The sequence below is a fragment of the Spea bombifrons genome, chromosome 2 (assembly GCF_027358695.1).
Source record: "Spea bombifrons isolate aSpeBom1 chromosome 2, aSpeBom1.2.pri, whole genome shotgun sequence".
Lineage (NCBI taxonomy): Eukaryota > Metazoa > Chordata > Amphibia > Anura > Pelobatidae > Spea > Spea bombifrons.
The window spans coordinates 72,175,552-72,199,918 of NC_071088.1; the positions used below are offsets into that span (position 1 = coordinate 72,175,552).

Below are 24,367 nucleotides of genomic sequence, written 5' to 3' on the forward strand. Positions count from 1 at the left end.
ATACCCGAGACAGGCATAAAGCTATCCTGATTCTAAAACAAGACCAGAGGTTGATTAAGGTCTGAGTCTTTACAGCAGGTGAAGTGGGCAGAGTCGATGGGCTGAATGGTTCTAGGTTTCTATGCATATGTATTTTTCTGTATGTATGTATTTTTAACTGCAGGGTAAAGCATTTTATGTACAGACACACCTGGCATGTTTCAGCTATTCTGCAAAAAGCTCTCAACTTGTGATTTCAGCTGACTTGTGCAGTTTTTACGTATGTCTCAGAAAAAAAGACAAGGTGTATACATTCTTGTTTCCTGAAACTCACAAAATGTACATATGGGTTTTGTGAACATGTTATTCACATTCTTTAAATAACAATTAGTTTAATGACTGAAGTGTGCTGGGTATAGAGGGAATGATTATTGCTCCTGTTTAACCTACTTCCCCTGCCTCTCTGCCGTGAGTTTTGCAATGCCAGCTCGCTTAGGTCAGAGCTTAAAGATCTTGAGTGCTTCCCTAATTACTTTATCCTCCTATCTCTCCAACCCGTTCTGGCATTTTAAAGACGTATTCCACCCCATTTCATATTTATTTTATGATGCTTGAATTATATTTTGTTTAGCTTTAGTCTGCTTAGTTTGAGCAAATGCTGACAAATGTGTGTGTCTGTGCCGGGGCTTCCAGGCACTGCCGAAAAACATGAATGCCCTCTTAAATAGGGTAGCCATTTTTGGCCATTTTTTTCCAGAATACATATACATTCCACATGTCCATCTGTTCGGTCACTCAAATATACATACCGAGTACTGCAGAGCAGTGATTCACATGTGCTGAATGGTAATATATGAAATGTGTATCTGTCCTTGAAAAATTGGCTGATATGGCAACCATAGATCCTAGATGATTGGACAGCAGTTTAGTCCCTTGGAAGAATATTTTTAGATGACGCATAAACACTTTCAGCACCATGGACAGTGCCAGGATATGCATAATCAGCAATGTACTGAGATCTGAAGGCACTGTCTCCTAATAGCACTTATATAGCTGTTATCAGACAAGATGCTTTACCCACAAACTTTTCCTTCTTAATACTTGCTGGTTACAGCAAAAATGGTGACTGTATATGTACATTAGTACATGACAGCAATGAACATTCAGCAGAATCATACAAATCGAATGAATTCAGATTTCCAGGAATTACAGTATATTTAACTCAGTGTATTTTTATTAATGTTTTGCTACTGTTTATATTAGAAAGAACTGTGCATTCATCACTAATTAGCTGCTGTTGCAAAAATATAGAAGATCAATCCCCTGGATTGGGCAGATATATGCACCAAAGTATGCACAAATATCAAGTTTTCTATTTTGCCAACTTACAAATAAAGGTGGCACTGAGTCTCTCAGATAAAATAATTGAATTCATTATATTGTATGTTGCATGCAGGGATAGCTGTAGAGGCCTGTGTGTATACGTTTATGCAGTAGATTATATATGGTCTCGTATTTCATCAATGCATTTACTTCTTTTTACAGCTAACATTTTTTTTCTAATTCAACCTAGTAATCTGTTTTTAATGCGTTCCCACATTATTGGTCTGTGTTAAAACCATTGGAAATAAGAAGTTCAAGCTCAGTTTCATTAAATATCATTAATATCATTGTATGTATATATATATATATATATATATATATATATAATACTGTGTGTGTGTGTATATATATATATATATATATATATATATATATATAGTATGTATATATATATAGTATGTATAACTGTTTTACAGTACAGCTTAATATGATGGTGCCATATAAATCAATATAAATATATATATATATATACTGTATAAATAAATGGATCAAGATGTGCCTTAAAAGGGTGTACTCAGTGATGTATTTATGGGAAATTGCTGCCCTAGGCATGTCTGACCCAGAACAGCGTTAAAGCTGTCCCTTTAAGACCCACTTCAGTCTTTAGGTAACAATGTCCTTGTACAGGAAGCTGAAATATGACATCATATCCTCATATCATAAGTGAAAGATGCTGTGGAGGTCTATACAGATGTTGTTTCAGGGGAGATCAAGGGAAACCAATTAACCAACAGGTCAACTGGCCCCAAGTAAAGTGAAGTGCTGCTCCTCATATATGCCACTGTTGGTCTATTCGCCTTAGGAGAGAATATGCCACTTATGTATGTGTCAAAAAAAGATTGTTTCACTTTGGCAAAACATTGTCTGAATGCAGTAACGTGTTACACAAAGAAATGTAAGCAGACTTGCCATGTCTCACCATTAAAATCACTTACAGGGATGGCTAACGAAGTAAGAAATGTGACGTGCGTAAGATAGTATCTAAATCAATTACGATAAGCCGTATTATGTTTCTTTAAGAAGCTTGTTTCAATCTAAGCACTGTACTTCATTATTTTGCACAGGCCGTATGACTTAATGTGCACACATTTTATAAACAGCAATGTTCCAGTCCATAGTGACATGTACCAGTGTGTACTCTAGGTGGCAGCACAGAGTAAAAATCAGTTCAACCTGGACTGTATAAGAATTCCATAGCAAGTGTTATGGTATTTCAGTAAAGGAAAAATAATATTATCAAGTTACCGTGTATTGACAAGTTAACGATTAGATTTTATTTGTGTAGCATCTCATTTTGAGTTTTGAACCTCCTTTTGTCAAATCTAAAGGTAATAAAGGGTTAATGTAGGCACCATAAATAGGTTATAGTCATATACTGTATAACTATCATTTTTACACCTGCATTAGCCAACTAAGTCTGTTTCACCTTAGTACATTATCTACATGATTTGAGGGACAAACAATGTAAAGATGGTGATGGATGGATGTATAGACAGACAGACAGATGGCTAAAGCATGCTCCTTTACAGTTGTAAAATGTCAAGACTATATATTTGACATTGCAGATCTATAGTAATGCAGTGTGGGCCTGGTAAATCTGAAATGATGTAATCTGAGATTAGGACTAAAATGGGCGTATGGACTGCCTGAACTCAATGTTAATTCAATTAATTTAATCATTAGATTTTTTTTCCACCATAGGCAATATTATATTTCCTCGTTTTACCTTTAATTTTAGGAAAAAATCATTCAACAGCAAAAATGAAGGCTTAGATAAGGAAACGCAAGTATAGTTTGTTTAATAAATAGTACAGTTTTCATGGGATAGGTTTTGTGCAAAGGTACCAAATAACACAAAACCAACAGATAAAGGGGTTTGTCGCTCTTTGCAACCGATATTTCTTTCTTTTTTATTTTTACATTGGAGAGCACCTCTAAAGTATGACTATGTGGTACCGGAAAAGCAGGACCTTCAATGGGGCTGGTAGATCTTGATTCCCCGTTGCAGGATGTGTTGGGTTCAAGAGTAAACTAGCATCCTTTTTCTAGGTAACCTGTGATGCTCAATTAGTCGTGGCTGTGGTTACCATAGCAACAGTCTAGGAAGATTTCCAACAATTTGCAACACTGTGGTAACATTAAGGAAGAAGGGCATGGGAGAAAGTCAGCTAAGTCTCTCTTCAAGAAGTTTTGCAGGAAAGGGCAGAATATAATTGTATGCAATAAAAATTACTTTAGTGATGATCTTTTTTTCACTGTTTCCTACATTGTTGTATTTCACAAGGGAGTATTTGGCACCTGGGGCAGATCCTGTATGTGGCACCCCCCCCCCACACACACACACACACACACACACACTTTAAAAGTGCATACTTTCTATCATAATATACTAGCACAGACATTGACGGTGGTACAGCATAACTGTTTTCATTATATACTGAGGCACATATTGACGGTGGTACAGCATAACACCTATCACTATACATTGAGCCAGACATTGACAAAAATGCAGCAAAACCCCTATCACTATACACTTAGCCAAACATTGATGTGGTGTAGGCCTAACACTTCAGTGTCTGGCTTAGTACAAGTAGGGATGCACCGAAATGAAAATTCTGGACCGAAACCAAAAATGATCCCTCCACACATTTAAAAAAAAATAAAACCCTACACTTTTATTAACACACCAAAATATAATAATATAATAATAAACAATAATATTATGTATATATAATTGTTAACAGCAATCACAATCCTATCATGCCCAGCCATACCTATATAAAACAATAAATAATATATACCTAGTAATCTGTTTCTAACAGCAGGCAGCCAGTACATGATGGAACCTGGGAACCTGGGCATGGTTCCTCTTGGCTCTTCTTCTTCTGTGTCCTTCTGGTGCAGTGAGCGCGGAAGGCGGTGGGTGTAACTTCAGTGTTGTGCACCGGGATATGACAGTGAATCCCGACGCACATCATCAGTTGCCACGCGCACCGCAAGGAGCAAGATGGGAGGTCTGCATTAAAAGACCTTGATTGTCTTTAAGCCAGTTAGAGGGAGATCCTTGATCTCCCCAACCGAGCCTGCTCCTCTTGCAGCGGACATTACTGTCCGTCTCTGGAGGGGTGCCGGCGGGGTGTTACCCCTCCGATGAGCAGCACCCGGGGCGCACCACCCCCGCCCCCCGCTACGCTACTGATTTCACTGAATGAAAAAAAGACTATTTTAGTTCCCTGAAAACAAAATAAAATAAAAAGTTTGCTGTATGTGTCACTGTAGTCGATGCTCTCAGAGTATTGAAAAAGTTCTGATTCAATAGAGGCGAGCGGTTTAAACCAGTATGAAACAATACTTTCATGTTCTAGCATCAATTCTCGATGCTGGATTGAAAAGGCAGAAAATAAAGCGAGAGAGAGAAAAGCCAAAAGGGTAGGAGGGAGATTGATTGTGGGAGACAATTGGTGATCTTGCGGAGAACTGCCTCTCGCTGTCAAGTGAGCAAGAATTGGGGACATTCACAGACTTGCGTAGCTATAAAAGAGGCACATTGGGATAGCTGAGCGCTAAACCTCATCTATTGGCCTCATCAGTGTTTAACCTATATCACGACTAAACAATATTTGCTCCAGACATTGTAACATGAAGTTAGTAAGGATGATGTGCATTGCAGTCAGTAACCTGTAGAAGGATTCCCCCACCGCCTAAACAGTTAAATCCCAGAAGAAAAATATGCATTAACCCAATTTGATTGACCCCAAACAAGAAGGAATTTCTTTTAACTGTTTAAGTACTAGAGCATGCATCTTACAATATCTATTAAAAAAAGAAAGCCATTAGGATTACTGTACATTCCTTGGATCCTAGCGTTCTATAGGGAACCCTACATCCAGCATAAAAATTAAATTTAGAGGTATTATACACAGGGGTTTATGAAATGGAATGTTTCAAAGTAATTCACCAATAAACCTGAATTACAATGTGAAAATACATATTTTTTATACACCCAATTCATGATATTCTCAGCAATCCAGTGTTATCAGAGCAGGCCTGTGTATGCGAACAAGGTGCTGTATATATATATATATATATATATATATATATATATATATATATATATATATATAAAGAAGGAGGGAGGGATGTTTCGCATTGATGCATGTGGTGTGTGCCAAGGATAAGATGTGTCTGTGTATGTGAGACAGCGTCTGAGGCAGCCAGGGAGAATGGCACAATGCAGGCAGCTCCACGTCCACCCTGCCTCCCTGCTTGCAGTGAAGGTTAAGTGCTGATATTAGAGCGATGTGCCCTCCCTGTCGGAAGGACAGAATTACCTGGACAGAAATCATCTCTGTGTATGATATATTAAACAAGTTTAATGTGATGCACCCCATCCACAGAGTATATGTACAGAAAAAATATACTGGTTTCTGTGTTCATTGACAGACATGTCATTCTCACTTTTCTGCTACCGTTCCTGAATATACCCTTGATATTGTTTTATATCACCCTTTCATAGAATATCTCAAACACCTGATCACTCCCCTGTTACTCTGTCTGACCTTATCTTTTATAATACCCATAGGTACTACATTACATGCTCTCTTACACCTACCCTTCTCTCTCATAATTTATATTACATTGTATAGCATATACCCGTTACGCAGTGGAGACCCCAGAGTTTTGGGTCGTTGGCCCTTGCTGCAGCCTAATTCTGAATTTACCATCACCAGGTAATTGCAAGACATCTTTTTTTAATTCAATATGTTCAGTATGAACATAATGCATGAATGTTTCTTACTATGAACACGCTTCCTCAATAAAGAATATGGATGAATAAAATACATGATGGGAATGAGAACCCACAGTAATGCTTACATGTGGCCCACCTATTTTGTCAAACTTCACCTGTATATATAACACAAACTCTTTTGCCTGCTGCCGCCAATCTTTACAGTGAACATATATATCCATAGCCCTTAATGTTGCATGAGGGTGTTTTGTCTGTAGCAGTGTGTGGTGGACAGGAAAGGCTGGATTCTGATTGGCTGTAAGGCACAAGCTAGGTAGTGGCGGGAAAGGGTAATATAAATTGCGCTGCACCGGCAAAATCTTCACTGAAGGGGAGACCTGAGGTAGCTGTGGGCTGAGCTTCCTTTCCCCAAATGTCTTATTTATTGTTTTTTTTATTGGTTTTATTGAGAGTATGGGTCACCTGCCTATTGGAGGTGGTGGACAGCTTTTCACTTTTGGTTGTAAGTCTGGCTAGTACTTACTATGTATGAAATTATAGTTATTTAAGTTATGGTTAATAAACGGTTAATCTAATTGTGTTTTATTAAAGCCTCAATAAAATACCACGGCCTTAAGTTGCTTTGTCTGTGTGTTTATTTAAGGTTACTCGCACATACACCACTCAAGCTACTGCTCTCTGCCATGTACTCGCTTTGTCTTTATTAAATGAACAGTGATAAAGTTGGTGCATTTAAGTACTCAAAAGGAGCATTCCATGGTTGCCATGGTGATTGCTCTACTTGCAACCATTTGCACCAGAATTGTTCTTTATACATATCCAATACCGCTTTGGAGCATGGTCAAGCCAGAGGTGAGATTGACGGTACCTGTAGTTTTAGATATAAACCTGTACATACAGTGGCTCCCTATATATTGTCCCACTATATATATGTCATACTCTCTTCATATCTCAAACCTTTCTGTTGGCTCCAGCACTCTCAGTGTTCTTCTCTCTTTAAACTGTGGACCAGTAATACTATATATAGCTATATAGCTGCTCTTCCTCTGTCCATAACATGAACGTGTATATCCCACCTTTTCAGTCCTTTATATACCAAGAAATAAATTATATATATATATATATATATATATATATATATATATATATATATATTGTGACAGGCCTCCCTTTTCCTTGGGATTTTTGTCAAGGATCTTGGGTGTAACCACAGTCTTCTAGGGTAAATGAAGTCCAGGACACATCCAGCTCAGCTTCAATGTTTATTGTAAAGGAATAAACAGCAGCGGTTGTAAGCAGAATAACAGTCTTTGCTTGGAACAAAACAGGTCACAATTTACCATCAATATGGCTTTACAGAGAGAAACCACCCCTCAGTTTATCAGCTCTCCTAGCTGGCATAACAGTGGCTTCCTCTCTGAATCAGGCTCAAACCCTTTTACCTTCTGCCTGCTAATTAATCAGCCACAGGTGAGCTGCTACTTACCCCACACCTGTGGAGCTTCTGTCCAGAACGCAGGCTCTGGACTGGACCAATACAGCAATTAGTGCTGTTGGAGCACTGGCCCACCCTGCTCTTCCAGATGCTCCGCCCCAGGGACCCTTACCATGTTTTGCAAACTGCCAGTAGTGCAGTTTGTAGTCAAACATCTTTCCCTGGGACATATTTTAAGGCAGACTACTATTGACCAAGGCTGGTCTAATATACCTGCCATCTACCACTTTACCAGACCTTGTGTCACAATATATATATAGTCTTCTGTTGCCCTAGCACTTTATATATAGCACTTTCTATATAGTGATCCTATATACCTCTCCTTGTACTAACAAACTGTAACTCATATTAGAAGGAATTCCTATACATTTTGTGTTCTCTAGGAGGCCATAATGTCATGCAGGTGCATTCACTGTATAGAGCATGGCATGCATGTCCCCTTTTATATACAAACTTCCATATGTGACAACATTATCTGTCTCTTCGCCAGTGCATTGCTTTATATACATTGTATCCCTGTGCCCACCCTGCTTCCACATATATCCCTCTAGGAGGATATTGGGAGGGGGATTATTCACTCCCCCTCCCTATACACCTATATGGGAAAGTGGTAGCATTCACGTCACTGTACACTATAGATCGCCGTTCTCTCCCCATATACAAGCATATTGCTCACTCCCACTCTCCTAATATACATACTCCAGTATATCCACCAGCTCCCCACTCTCTCCCACCCGAGTTCATGGCTTCACGCTCAACCTTAACAGATCTGCAAAGCTAATGAACCTGATCCCGAGCCCCGCAAAATCTTAAGTAGTGACACCAGACTGCGCCGAGATACTTCATACAACTATAAGGAGCTTCCGTGTGTAGATGTTGCATACAAAGCTGCTGGTCTAGAACAATCGGTACTTTTCTGTTCTACTCCAGAATTCCAAAAAAAAAACCCAAATATATATATTTTGGATTCATAAAAATAAGGACACTTGCTCGTTCTTTCACTGATGTTTTTAGGGTTTGCTTGTTTTATTTTGGGATCCAGTAAATAACAATGCGAACACTACCCCAACACGAGTGGGGACCTGCGTGGAAAGAGGAGGAGGTGGAGGGAGGGGAGACAAATTCAAGATGTAATTTGCAGCATTGTTGGATGTAGGGGAGGAAGGGAGAGAGAGGGAGAGAGAGAGAGAGAGAAAAATCCTAGTCCCTCTTGTGGATCATTCTCTGAAAGGGGATACCATAATCTGTGCATTAATACAGCAAGGTGCAATAGCTGAAGACTTGTCTGGATAACCCCAGTGGGAGCACCCCGAGGACATATAGCCATTTAGAAGATTTGGGAGTGAGAAGAAAGGGGGCAAAGAGGATCCAGAGCTGCCATCTCCCCAGTGCAGGGTGAGACTTGGTTCATTCCGGCTGCAGAAGCAAAGAGCTGTTCAATGTAGTGGGGATTTTCTTCTTCTTTTTTTTTTTTAGCAAGAATACCTGACCTCCTTTTTTCCAGAGATCCCTGCAGAAGCTGCCATGAAAACCACCTCTGGATTGCTGAAGTGGGGGGACAGGACAGGGTGCAGCTGCACAACCAGGAGAATATGGGGGGCATGGTGGGTTTTTGGGCTCCTGGAAGTGCAAAGTTGGAGCAGGCTTGCGTTCATCAGTTTTGGTCTACTGGCTGCATCAGCAACGGGTAAGTCCTCGGGAAATAATCCTCCTTGAGTTGGGCTTGTGTAGGACCAGAATCTTGAATGATTATTGCTATGGTCAATTTGATGTTTTCCTACAAGCGCCTATAAACATCCTGCTCCTGGGGAGAGCAGTCTCAGCACAGGAGATGCATGCTGGCTGCTAATTATACAACCTGTCTGGGATGCTGTGGTCCAGCTTCTCATCATAGAGACGATATATATACACGATCCCTGATAACCATATGCACTGGTATCTATAGAACCTGCTATGGATAGTATTGTGGAAATCATTATGTATTGAACGGTATATATATTGCAATGCTGTGCTGCGCTCTGTGTCAGATGATCTGATATTCTGATGTAGTATATAGGATGCACAGTATAGAACATACACCATACCTGTAGGAATCTACCAGCTGTATTAATGAAATGACATATTGAAGAGGCTGGTGTCTGGTGTTCTGTGGTCATTTGGTGCCTTCACACAGTCAAGGCTTGGATCTCGCATATGCTGCAGGCATAAATCATCTACCTTTTCTTATCACGTTGCCAACACTTTTTGTCTCCTAATTGATAGTGCAAGGGTACAACAAACTTTACATTGAAATGATAAATGTATGTGTGTTTTGTAAAATACTTTAGAGACTTAGAAATGTTCCTCTAAATCAGAAGCCAGAATTCTTTCTTTTTTTTTTTTGTCCACCCTTATACATTAAAAGTATCATACATTTTTACTAGTCTACTATACTTTAGTAGTAGCCCCTGGCCCAAGGACTTGTGGAAATTTCCATCATTCAGATAAACATCTCAGGGTATAATGTGTAGCTTGGTTGTTGGAGAACGTGGTGTATGATTTACCATTCCAAGCATCTGGAGGTGGCTTTCCTTATAAATTGATTTCCTTGGGGAGACCTCATGTCTTTATCTGGACATGATCTAGCTTGACCTGGACTCCTGCTTTAAAAACTGTACATTTTTCACTGTCCTCTGCTGAGATTTTAGCTTTTTTTTTATCAAACAAAAGGGTATCTTATGCCTCCAGGAAGCATTTAACCCCTTAATGACTGTTGAAGCTGTGTCTCAATGCCTTAATTCTCTTCAAACTCCTCTACTTTTTTTCTATATATAAATCACAAGCTTACCCACTACTCACCCTCACCCCAAAATATCACTTTATTTTGTTTGCTTAACTGTTAAGATGTTTAATGTGGGGTATCCTCCTGTTGGTCACTAAATTGTTTTTTTTTTCTTCATCTTTAAATCTACCCATGCGAGATTTGTATGTTTTAATTAAAATTGCAATTAGACATTTTACTACTAAAACTAGGATGTGTTTTTTTTTAATTACCAGTTAATTACACAATATTTTACCGTTACACAGCTATCATTTTTGGGATGCTTAATGATGGTGTCTGGAAGTGGTGTAGGGAGATACCAGAAATATCTGCAGTATGCCCCAGTGTTATTATGTTTAGCAGAGCTAACATAAGAGATACACATATTAGGCGACTAGACTGTCATTGTTCAAGGGTATTTTATAGAGATTAGTCTAGTATTACAGTATCACCGGATATAATTACATATTGGGCTTCTTCTGGGTTATGTAGCAGGCACCAGTATACCTACAAGAGATCAGCAAGGCATGTGTGTATATACATATATATCTATCTATACATATATATGTATATATATATATATGTTTTGTGCATGTATACACATATATATGTTGTGGTATATATATATATATATGTCTATAAGCACGAAGGGGTCCTTCTAAATGTACTAGGTTAAAATAAGCTTCATGCGCTGATCTCTGTCCTGTGCGTATGCTGAAACAGTTTTAGTCTATTGCCACATTCTATATGCAGAGGTTAACATATTATTTCCTTTTCAATAGCCTACATTACAGTACCTATGCTTTTCATCTCAATGATTATGATAGGGTATCATTAGTCATAAATGATTCATCTCCCCAAGCTGTGCATGTCTGCATTTTTTATATTATTATGTTGTGTATTGGGATATATATGCATAGGATGGTATGATATGAGACTTTTTAATGCCGGTTTAAAAGTGAAACATGGACATGTGTCAGCTGATACATTTTAACCAAGGCTCTTGGGACATGTGCGTGTTCCTTGGATGCTTGTAAACCTTAGTATTGTGCTCTTCAATACCAAGAGTACAAAATAGCCTTAGATTTGCTTCAAGTTAGGCTCACTAGAGGCTATTCCATTTTTATAGCACCGTTCTTCTAACATTTCTGTGTAGTTCTTAGTTCCGTCCTAGAATGTACAGTCCTCTGCGCCAGTTGACCCCCCTCCACAATATGTTGCTTTGTATAGTTGTGGATAAGTTTGAAATATTAAGAATACATGTTCACCATAAGAGTGATGGCATGTAAAAACAGATGGAGACAAAAATCACAACGTCTTTGGTACTGGTAAGAGCTGTGGATAACGTAAGGAATAAATGAAACTGGGTTTTCATTTAATGAAGAATGTGTATGAGAATCTAGCCGTATGCTATGTTCTACAAAAATATAGCTTGGCTAGTCTACTAAGAGTCTTCGCATTTCATTGCATGATCTTCAAATTAGTTTGGACTTTGATTCTTGACCGTGTTTTAGGTCGTAGTGTTGAAAGGCCATAAGCCCATGCAAGATAATGGGGACCGACTCCTCCCCTACCCTTTCAGACATTGTAGCAGCAGCAGCACTGCCGACCTCAAGTAAGCATGGGTTGGTGAGAAGAAATACTCATGAGAGTTATTGGGGTTCCTACTTTTATGTCTTGTGTAACACAATTTAAAAAATACATTTTGTCAAACAGATGTACCAATAATACTCATTCAGTCATCTGGGAAATTCTGATCTATGATAGATCATCCAACACAACAGTATAACATCCCAGATAGAGTGTGGAAGGATTTATTTTATCCAAGGTCAGCAAGGGACAAGAAAAAAAAGTGCTAGGGTAAAATTGTAAGCAAACAATTCACAATTAAAGACTGTAAGGTTTTCGTTAAAATAGAACAAATTATAATCTTCAAAACCTATCTATGCGATAGTAATAATCCGTTGCCAATTCCTTTCAGTCTTTAAAGTGTTAGCGTTAGTAGTGCTGCTTTACAAAATGTTCATAATTTTTCAGCCACAGCAATCAAATGCATCTTACGCTGAGCCAAGAGTCATTTTGAGTCTGGGGGCCAATAAAATAGTTCCCTTTGCCCCTTGCTCATGCAAAATGGTCCCTGCCACAATTAAGTTGCAATTAAACCATTAAAGTTTATTGGTATACACAGCTACACAAGTTGATTAACTGCTTGTTAATGAGAGAAGTCCTAAGATTCCACCAGGACCTCCAGCTCTTCTGGGAATCGCTGCTATGATAGAATGTATTGCGCGTCACATGTAGAGTAGACAGAACCAGATACTTTAATACGAAAAAGAAGGACGTTTTCACATCTTGAAACTCCCCACTAGCAAAGTTATTTTCAGTGGACTTGCGCAGTTATCTGAAATAAGTGAATTATATCTAATGGACAGGCAGTTAAATTAGCATCCTGTAGTTATTGCATACCAGGCCAGGATGCGATAAACAGATCAGACAGTACTGTGTATTGTTATTGTGTTATTTACAAACTCTGTTATACCTCAGTTCAATATTACATTTTTTTTTTATTTTTTTTTAAATATCATAAATGTTGGTTATATTTTCTAGGGTATTGTCAATAACGAGATACAAAAACAACTTTATAACACAGAGTAAACTTATAAGATTTAAATTGATTATTTTTGGAAGCAGCAGTTTAATTACAAAAAAAAATAAAACTGGCTGTAGCCTGTTTGAAGCTATAAAAAATGGATGATAAATTCACTAGTTTAAGAAAAAAAAGGTAAGTAGCAGATTTCATTTCAGAGCACCATCTATAGGCCAAAAATATCAATTATCAAGCCGTATATAACAGTTCACGAAGTAAAAGACTATTTTCACCCTTTTGAAGAACAGTGAGTTACCTTGATTTTCATGGAAAACCTTTAACATTTTAAAGCTTGGTAAATGATCTAGGAATATATATACCTTATATGCTTTTAGTAAATGTAAATGTAAAAAACATTTTAAAAATATATCTATCTATATATATATCTATATATATATATATATATATGACCAAGAATATGTGGACATCCGACCATTACACTTAGATGATCTTGTTGGACATACCGCATCATGGGCCTTAATATGGAGGTGGCCCTACCTTTTGCAGCTATAGCAGACTCCATTCTTCTAGGAAGGCTGTCCACAAGATTTTTGTATTTATGTGGAAATGTGTGACCATTTAGCCAAAAAAAAACATTTGTCAGGTCAGGATGACCTGTTGGAGGGGAAGGCACGGATGAAATTGGCATTCCAGTTCATCTCAAAGGTGTTCATTGGGGGTTAAGGTCAGGTCTCTGTGCTGGCCGCTCAAGTTCCTCCACACCAGACTCATCCAACCATGTCTTTATGGACCTTGCTTTGTGCATAGAGACACAGTCATGCTGGAATAGAAAAGAATCTTCCCCAAACTGGTGCCACAGATTGTAACAAGTTTTATTGTTATAAGTGGTAGGATGATGGCAGTATTTATGAAGTCAGAACAGGCTATATTTAAAAAATAAAAATTGAAATCACTAATCATAGTAACCAATAGCATAATGTTGGCCGGAATTGCTTCAGTTTTTTCTGTATATGTATGGCTCAATCCGTTAGCCATATTAACATGAAGTTAGATTTTATTACTTTAAAAGAAACACACGCACCCACATATAAACAAGTGTCAGGACTAATTTTCCTTTGTATTCTTTACTTCCTTCGATATACAATATAAGCAGAAGCTTTAATATGCAATAGCAGCAATTAGGACATACAATTAAATGCATCTGTAGAGGATAACGGCTTCTCCAGCTGCTGTGCTATCCGTAATAATTTCAATATCTAGTCTATTAAATACTATTAACGCGTGATCACGTGCACACTACTTTATATAATAATATAGCGCCTCGATTTATAGAATCAAATGTTTTAGGGACTGTTCCAAATTAGACAAAAGGAGAATTTTGTTACGATATATAGAGTAATAGTAAGATAATGAAAATGTATTTTTAAGAATATATAATACAATGTTTTAATATATAAATTACACAGTTTCGCCGAAGGCAGGGTTGCTTTACCTGGTTTGTCTCCGGGTGATGATATAATCAAGTATTCTCTTAGCGAGGAAGGGTTGAGTGACATGTAGGGTTTAACTACGCAGCTCTCAATTTTTTTTGGCATACACCTAATGCTAAATTGTAAGGATTAAGATGACAGATCAGCGGTTTCATTCCGCGCAGGATAAGAAAGGATGAAATAGTAAGAACATTATTCTGTGGAGGATCAATGCTTTGTTGGCATGTGCCAGGGGCTGAGATGTTACACCGAAAACATTCATAAATTCTCATGCCAGACTTGTAGTTCTGTCACTGCAATGGAAACACAAACTTCCCATACATTGCGTTATTAGAGATACATATGCAGTAATCAATGAAAATGTGATATTACTTTATATATATTATAATCAAAATTCGTATATAGCATTCATTTCAGAGCTATAGAAAATTGCTTTATTATTTTCACCGTTAGTTTATTTATGATTATTTATATATTTATTTATATTATTCCTGGTCTGGTGGGAAAAGTAGGAAAAGTACTCCAGCAGATTAAAATGCCATATTCATAAATGGCAGGGCTGGCAGCACTGAGACCAGGGAAACAAATACCAAGAGATATAGATCTGGTATATAGTGGAATTCAGACAGCCTTTTTAATCCTTCTATCTGTTACTCTAGACATCTATAGAATTACAAGTGCAAGAAATATCTAAAAAGCTTTTGTTAATGTCCCAAAATACATGAGTAAAAGCAGCCTAAGGGGCAGTTGTGTTTCTGGTCCTTTCCAGACATCTCATCATGCTTTTGCTCCCAATTTAAAATGAATCCTTCACCAGTTTCATACTTTACATTTTACTTGAATGTGAGGGCTCCTTCCTCTGCTTGTGTCTTCTATCAGCTATATAATGTAATGAAGACCTCTCACCTGTTACCTTTTGCCTGGTAAGATTCACACTACTGTGCCATATGACCAGCTTGGCCTTGGCTCAGGTGTCCAGGTCAAATGTGGCCTCTTAGGACCACTGCATCTTCTCTTCCATACATTTTTAAGCAGGATTTTTTTTTGATATGGAGAGGAAATAAATATTGATGAGCTTGAAATATACACATTTGGAAATCATGGTAAGAATGATTATGTTCGGATTCTCCTGCACCTTAAATATCCATGTTAACTGTGATGTCAAGACTGTAATGGGAACCAATAATGAGTGACACTGGTGTTATCTGGTCTAGTTAATGTTGCAGGATCAAATCTGTCCAAGCATTCCATACATTGCTTAACCTCCTAACCTAGCTGCCTGCTATAATAATTTAGTAATGGAACTTATATAAAAGTGAAAGATATGGTTTCAGTGTCATATTATTGTTCTAATTTCTACTATTTATTGAACAGAATATGACAGAAGATAAGATTAAATTATTTTAACCCAATAATTGCACCAAACCGTGACAGCTGGGTCCATGGCTTCAACTATGTTCTACAAGGTCAATTAACTCTTAATCTTTACTTCACATCTTTGTGTTGCTGAAACAGTTCTGGCTACTTACTGTAGCAGTTTGTGCATGACATGCTATATTGCCCATTTTCTCTTCCAAGTAATAAAGATGGAGCCCAACTTTAAATGTGTCAAATAATTGTGCTGTGGCATGAAGGCTACATTGACATGGACATGATTGTCATGAACATCTCCATTACAATTGGTTTTACATAGTGCTCTGATAATACTGTTATTAGGGCTTGCACTGTGATTTTAGATATAAATATCATGTTGACACATTTATGTACCACACATGTACAAACCAGCATAGTTATTTAGCCTTCTATATTGAGCAAGGTGTGTTAACATACTTATACATAACACTATTGAGCTAGAACCATTTGATGTCATGGCACCATCAAAATCTATATAGTAGTTCTAACTATAGTTCTATAGTAGTATAGTAGTTCTAACTGAGGGATTCTGAAGACTTTTTGGAGCTGTGCCACCAACCAAACACCATCTTTTTAGCTTTTCTCATTTTTCATGTCTTTTTAAGGGTCAATGTAAACCCAGATTCACTCTTGTCTATAAGTAACCATAATAACAACAGTTTCCTATCAAATAAATAATTCAGATCAAGGCTCAGATCAGTACTCCTAGAACCTCTCAGAAGTGCCCAAAGTGGTGCACATACCACAAGATGAAAAGACTGAATGAAATGATTCTAGAAATGGGAAATTCTATGCATTAGACCACTTAACACTTAGAATGCAGCCTTTTATGGCTGTTTATTGCTGTTAATAAAAAGTGCATGTTTGCTAATATTTCACACACTGACACTTGGTCTTTATGCGTGTTGTTCATTAATCATGTCTTATTGTGAATAAGTGGTAGATTATGTTCTAAATGGTCCATACATGTATTTGTTGTTTGTTACAAAATGAAGATTTGCTACATCATTAAAATAACATTAACTCCTACACGTCTGTGGAGGAAAAATATTAACTTTACTGCAGAAGAATATAGGGTATATGCAGGTGAATAATTATATCTGTTGAACATAACTGAATTGAACTCTTCAATTATCACATTTGTAGCCTTGAGAGCTTAATGGGGAAGTGTTTTTGAGTTTAAATTATCTTTTTTTTTACATTATAATCAGAAAAAGGGTGCTGTATAAAATTTTGTTTCATAATAGCGGATTTCTTAATGTATTATTTTTTTTATTACTGCATCATATATTATATATATATATATATATATATATATATTATTTTTTTAAATTATTATTTATTTATTTTTTAAGGCTTATCTCTCAGTGATTGTTAAGCTGCTGATTGTTGTTAATTGGTTTAAGCAGCCTTTGTAAGGGTGGAGTAAGGAGAAGATAGAGAATGTAAGAGGGAAAATTGGTTAGTTCTGATTGTTTTGTCACCTTTTGCTGCAGACTTCAGGTTAAACATTTAGGTATAAGCTTGCTGCAGCAAAGTCTTACTGTGATTTTTTACTCATATATATATAATTTAATTAAATATATTAATAGATAAGACATTATTATAGCAGGGACCCCGCTATGAGAAGAACAGACCTTTAGAGATGAGGGTTGAGGGCTATAACACTACGCAGTTGCGTATCTTTGAGAAAGGGGATAGCCGATCATAAAATGGACTGTAAAAGGTTAAGGAGACTAGCCACTAAACATTTATTGAAACATAATAGTTTTTTACTTTATTTCATAATGAAATCTTTGGTGCATATTTTCTGCTGAAGCTGTAGGGCTGTGTAGAATTAACTGCGTGAAACATAACTCACTGGTAACAGGGTCTTAACAGAGTCATTTTGGCACCCTCGATTACGTGGCCTGTGGCATTAGAGGTCCATCAGTTGTGCTGCGTGCATTGCTCAGAGCACAATTGAGCATTTGTGCATCTACCAGCTAGAATAGTATTTGTGTGGCATTTGAGAAGTAATGGTGTCACGATATTGTTTAACACACAGCTCTTCATGTAGCGGAGAACTTTAAGAGAGTAACTGCCAGCTGTATGGTCTGATCTGTCGATCCATTGTGCTAACCACCATGCTTTAATTTGTTAAGCATGCTCACACCTGCATACCTCCCAAGAATCCCGTTTTTAGCAGAACAGTCTTTATTTTTGGGTACTTCTAGCTTTTGCAGGCTATGGAGATTATGTGCCTTAGGAGCTGTAGATCAGTGGAGGTATGTGCTGTTGCGGCAGAGACCTACATCACAGCTTCCACTTGGCCAACTTTCAATGCATTGAAGCTGAACACCTCATGGTCTGAGGTGGGCACTCCTACTTTGATAGCCTTTTTATGGTACTGCTCTGTAGACTCTATAACTGCCATTGTTATTATAACAATATTATAAAGTAATACTATCAGGGCCTTAATTGCTGGAGCAGTATATTTGTGCTTGGGTGACCTCCTCTTCTGCCTCATACAATTGTCTACCTGTGAGCTATTTAACATAGAAAAATGTCCTTTTTATATATTCGCGCCAAAAAATCATTATTCGTAAGTGGACAGTTTTTAACAGAGTGCACAAAGTACACACTGCCACTCTCAAATTCCATAGCCTTTTCTGGTTAAAATCATAAAGTTTTAAAGAGGCTACATTCACGCGTTTCAAATGCCACACCAAAAATAGTCTCTTTGGCATAGTAAGCAAAGGTCGCATAATGAGTGCTTTTCGGGATATGCAGCATGTAATTTGTTGAACTTCTACATGGAAAAAGGAACTTGACCTTGAAATAACTTGTCCCTAATATTTTCTGCTTTTACGAATGAGACTTCAGTTACAATAGAACATTTGCCCACTGAAATAGAATAGTAGTAGCTTTCAAAGAGTTTATCCATATGCAAGTGCCCACCTTACATCAAGACTTTTGGTGAACATTAAAATCATACTAACAGGTATGCAAAGGAACCCTTTTAACTGGGGACACTAGGGAAAATGTTAACTGCTATCTCATAACTACAGCCTGGCTTGCTCAGATCACACATCTAACCATTGTGCCTCTAATATGATCAAAGGAAAACCTAAAATTGAGAATTGAAATCGAGGATGGATTTTTTTGCCACAGCTGAAGCTTATCACAGTCAGTTGTGTGAGTACTTTAATGTTTGCTGTTGTTTGATGTACCCCCATGTTAAATGAACGTGTTTATTTTGCTTTTGCAGCTAGCGGTCAGCTAATGTTTCATTTTAATTGATTCATTTTATTCAGTTTATCATTTTGAAGGGCCAACCCCAGCAAGCTTCTGTCCCAAGAATGGGTTGGATAGCCCTGAATAAAGCATATTTAAATAAGTGAGATTTCTTGAAAGTCAACTCACTGATTAAATGATGCGTTCTATAGGACCAGCTCTGGCCTTCCTGTAGATAAATGTGCCAAGGATGGCCATTTATAATGCACAGTGAATTAAGGAAGTTGAAATCACAACTCGCTTGCCAATAGTCCTGTAACATTACTTATAATTCATTGGAATATAGTTTAGAGTAGGACTGTCATTGTGGCTTGTTTCTATGCTACAGTCTATGCTTTGGTATCGAAAGGGTTACATTACTAAGGGTATTCTATATTTTCTTTCACTCTGAGAATATGCAGAGTGTTTGTTTCAGCTAAAAATGTATTAATTTTACATGCACTAATATTCTGCACACCCCATTGAATTCTCAGCGGGATTTTTTTTCTAATACAGTGTAGTTTTTTTATTGGTTGTAATCTAGAACCCATAATTTGGGGATTAGTCGGAGAGTTAAATTGCAAACCACATCTTAATAGAATGTATCCTGCAACATATATCCCAACATCTAAAATCTCCAAAGAAGGAACACTTTTGTTTTGGAGGGGGCTTAGAAGTGTCCAAGGCTTTCTCATGCTCTCCGTCAATGTTTCCCTACCTTCTCCGCCAACTGTTTCAAATCCTCTTTTACACAGCTCTGCTTCTTGTCTTGCCTCTCCTTCTTCTTTGCTTCTTCTGTCTACTGTACTCTTTCTTGGTCCACTTCTCCCTGCTCTCAACTGCGTTGTCCAGGCCTCCTGGAGCGCTTTTGCCAAAAGGTAGGCCAGGTGAATGGAGCAGGTAGTGGGGAAAAATGGGTCAAAACAGAAGAACAAGAAGAGGCAAGATATGAGACGAAGCTGTGGAAAAGGACATAGGGACACAGAAGTGGTTGACGGAGAAGATAGAGAGACATTAAGAGAGATGATGAAAGAGCATGAGACAGAGCGTGACTGAGAGAGAATGAGAGTGAGAAAACCAACAAAATGCAAATTCAGAGTTCTCTGCTTCTTTTTCATTTGTTTCGGTAGGGCCGCGCCTCATTTTTGGACTTTTATACAAATTAAGGAAATTGACAAAATGTTGTTAAAATTTACATTTAATATATTATGACATTTATGTGTATATATATATATATATATATATATATATATATATATATATATATATATGAAAAATATAGTGTGTTTATTGGATTAATTTTTTTTTTAGAACAAATTCATATTTATAAAAAAATAAACAGCTCTCGGGGGCTTGAGGGTATTTGGAATAAGTGAGCATTCACACTGTAGCGTTTGCCCAATACGTCTCCCTGTAATTACAAGTACGAACATTAGTTGTGATGTATTATTTTCTAATTCTTAATATTTACTCGTTAGTGGCAACTGATCATTTAATTACATTTCCAGGATATAATGATGAATCTATCATAATTAGTGGGACAAGAGTTCCTAGGAGGTTACTGTGATTTTTTAATTTCATTTATCGTGGAAATCATTTGAAGTCCTAATTTGCCTGTGGATTCTATGTCTGAACGACAGCTAGACAGCTTATCGCATCTTGTCTTGAAAAGGCTAGTGCCTGCCACTTTTTCATTCTCTGCTTGACAACCGAGGAAGACTCTTTGTGTGTGTGAGTAAAACCAACTCACGTGTTAGACTTTTACCAGATGTTTCGAATAGATATTGGCTAATTGCATTTTCTTAACACTTAACACAAATCTTTCATTGTCCCAAACCCTGTAATTAATGGTATGTAATGGTGCTTCCTGATTCATATAGGGGGTATTTAACACTATTTATTTGGGGTTGGAAAAAGATAAATACATATATTGATGCTAAATGCCATATCAGTGGTAGGCCATTTAAACTGGTGGAATGTCTCAGAGTTTTAGAGTCTTTTATACTACACCGTGGATTTGTGTAACATGGTGGCATATGCCAAAAGTCCTATGACAATACATAGGAGCAGAAGCAGGGTTACTTGTGCCATGGAGTTGTCTTCAATTAAGTACTTAAATAAGTATGCAGATCCTAGTTGGGAGCATGCACAGCTAAGCACCACTTCCACTCGTACTCAAAGATCAAGAAGCTCTTGGTTTGATGGCTGACTGGCGTACCTTCTTGACAGCCTTTTGATCGCTAGGCAGATGCAGAAATGGAGAGTATGCCTGTTGGGTAACACAAACCATATGGAGATCTACTTACCCTGATCCTGTGTTGCTCTGTAGTGGAAATCTTGTTTCAACTGCTGTCAATTATTTTCATGCTTGTTCAAGAAAAATATTCTGGAAGTAGGGGAAATATTGCTTATCTACCCATTAATGTGCAAAGAAGAGAGAAGAGTGTGATATGTTATTTATTTACTTGTTTGTTTATTTAAATGTATTTACTTTGTGTTATTTGCAACAGGATAATTAACAAGTAGACCATTTTGCTGACAACAATGATGTATATATAGTGACCATAATTTATCAATGATTGCTACTTTCAGTGCAAAAGTAAAAAATGATGAACATTTGCAAACCAGAATCTGTAAGACTGAATGTTGCCTTTTGCAAGTTTGTTTCAATTGGAATGCAGGTTTCATCATCAATGGATACTTTTGTTATATATTCCCGCTTAAGACTTAATAGACATAATCAAGACTTTTATGAGAATTTAAAATGTCATAAAGAAGATTATTTTAAAGCCTTTTCCTGGATTAACATCATTCCGTATATGCTATGTACAAAGGAAAATCACACTTTATATGTGGATTCTCTGAAACACAACATAAGGACTGTAGCTGACTCTTCTACCCTTCATTTCTATGGCCCATGTCTATACCATTAACGGTAGGGTTATTGAGGAGCCAGTATCTTTCCTAGGTGCTAGTAAATAGGAGTGTTTAACAATATCTATATAATGAACATGCTGGGAGCCAGTAGAAATATTTTAATTATCTGTGGCTCTTGATAGCAGTTCCCCTACTTATGTCTTCTCACGTAACTCCAAACACACCTTCCTGGTCCCTTGACTTATCTCGTGACCTTCCCCTGGCCTCAGCTCTAATCTCTGCCTGTATACCTCATATACAATACTTCTCAAAGGCTTTGTTATCCTCTTGAATGCCCTACCAGCGCTTATTAGACCATGCCTTAGAATCTTGTCCTTCAAAAAAATCCAATAAGATCCACTTCTTCGGAAAGCCTATTAACTTACAGGTTAACTCTCATCTTCCTAGCTACCACTTTCTCACCACTTGCGCTGTCAGCTGTCTGTATGCATAGTGATTGTTTGTTTAATCAGCTACACCTATGTGTCTGGTTCTCTTCAAACATTTGCGACATTGTAATGTGCCATCACCTCCTTCTAAATTGTAAATCCAAATTGTTATGTGATGTACTACTTAGGTCATGTTTCACCATTGTACAATGTTACATAATACTATGGTGCTATATATACCACTATATGGTAATCATAATATATATATATATATATATATATATATATATATATATATATATATATATAATCAGGATAGCCTACTAACAATATTAACTTTTTATGTTTAGGATTTATTTGCTCAGCCATCTAACTGCCAATAGAGAACTCCTGCCAATGTATGGTGAGGGGTACACTAAGAGTGCCCTGAAAGCTAGCGTCTCCTTATGGGTGACTGGGCATTGAATATGATTTTGTGTCGCTATTTTTATACAAACCTTGTTTTTAATGATTTTCCTTCTGTAGCCAAAGCACAAAGGTAATTTTTGATCACGTCCAATGTACATTCACATTAAATTGAAATTGAACTGCCCATACTGAGTTTAAAAATGCTTTATAGAAAGTCTAGAAAAGGCTCCATTTGTCTGGATAATTCTCCAAACTCATAATTATAACAAGAGCTCACCAAATGTTTAATTCTTTGTAATCTTTGTCTTTGAACATTTTGAATATTGTTAATTATAGATGGTAGTTTGTGCAGTGTTGTTTGTTAGAACTAAATGTTTAGAGACGAAGGGAAATCTTTTAAACATTAATTTTCTTTACATTGCTGATTTAAACACTTAAATGTCATCAAATTGTGTCTTCTTTTTTTCTTCTGTTCTCATTCTTCTAAGTTGATTTTGGGACTTCAGTGATTTTCCACAAATGGTTGTTAACTTGTTGCAATTATTTTTGCAGAACACACTCAAAGAGAAAGCAAAATAATTAGCATCAAAAGACTAGTGTATCCCAGGGGACACTCCAGCCATCACATGCACTAATGCTGGATGGTTCCTTTCATTTTTCATGTGACCCCCCCCTTGCAATTGCAGAATCATCCCATATTAATTTGGCCCCCCCCACCATCAACTACTTGATGGACATGTGTTCAGCTACAGAGCGGGCCCAGTGAAGATTCAGGACGGGTCTAATGAGCAGTTGCAAACTTTGGGCTTTCCACCCAGATTGTCACTCTAAAGTGGCGTGCCACACTGGCACACAAAGGTCCCAAGTCTCCTGGAAGTTTCCTATATTTCAATGTCTCCCTACCTGCTTTGCTGACTGCTTCGGTGTCCATGTCTCATTTCCTGCAGCTCCGCAAGCTTCTCTTGTGTATTTCTGTCTTCTTTCTCCTGTTTTCTTGTACTTCTCCCTGTCTTTGTTTGTCTTCTTTCTCCATGAACCAGGCATTCAACAAAAGGGCAGAGCCTTTGAGCACACCCTCTCCTCATTTGGAAAAATGTTGCGCTGCTGTTTTGCAGTAGTATTCCAAGAGGACAGAATAATGCAGACAGTTTCATGTAGAAAGAGAGGTGTAGTTCTGCAAAACGGAGAAGCTAAGGGGACAGCCTCTCTCCCCTTGCTCCAGTCCGGGAGAGGGTGTGCCCAGAACCTCCCTCTGTTTGTGGAAGTGTTTCAGGAGACCTGGTTCACGAGAAGCAGATGAGGAAAGAAGACACAGGAAAAAGCATGAGTGACAATGTGGGTGATTTTACATTTTAAAGTAGGTGGTGAGGGCAAAGATAGGATCTGCTCTGGGAGCCAAATACCCTAGGTACCCAAGTTTGACCCATTGGAACCAATACAATTAAATTTTTTAAAAATTTAAATGAATAACTAAAATGAAA

At 37.5% G+C, this 24,367-nt stretch overlaps 1 protein-coding gene across 1 annotated transcript in view; it reads left to right on the forward strand.

Moving 5' to 3' along the window:
• Positions 1-8,950: 8,950 nt before the first annotated feature.
• CSMD2 (CUB and Sushi multiple domains 2) overlaps positions 8,951-24,367 on the forward strand; it is a 382,136-nt gene continuing 366,719 nt past the window's right edge. The window contains exon 1 of the mRNA XM_053454739.1: positions 8,951-9,294. Within this exon, the coding sequence (XP_053310714.1) occupies positions 9,132-9,294 (163 nt within the window). The 5' untranslated portion in view covers positions 8,951-9,131. The remainder of the gene's footprint in view (positions 9,295-24,367) is intronic.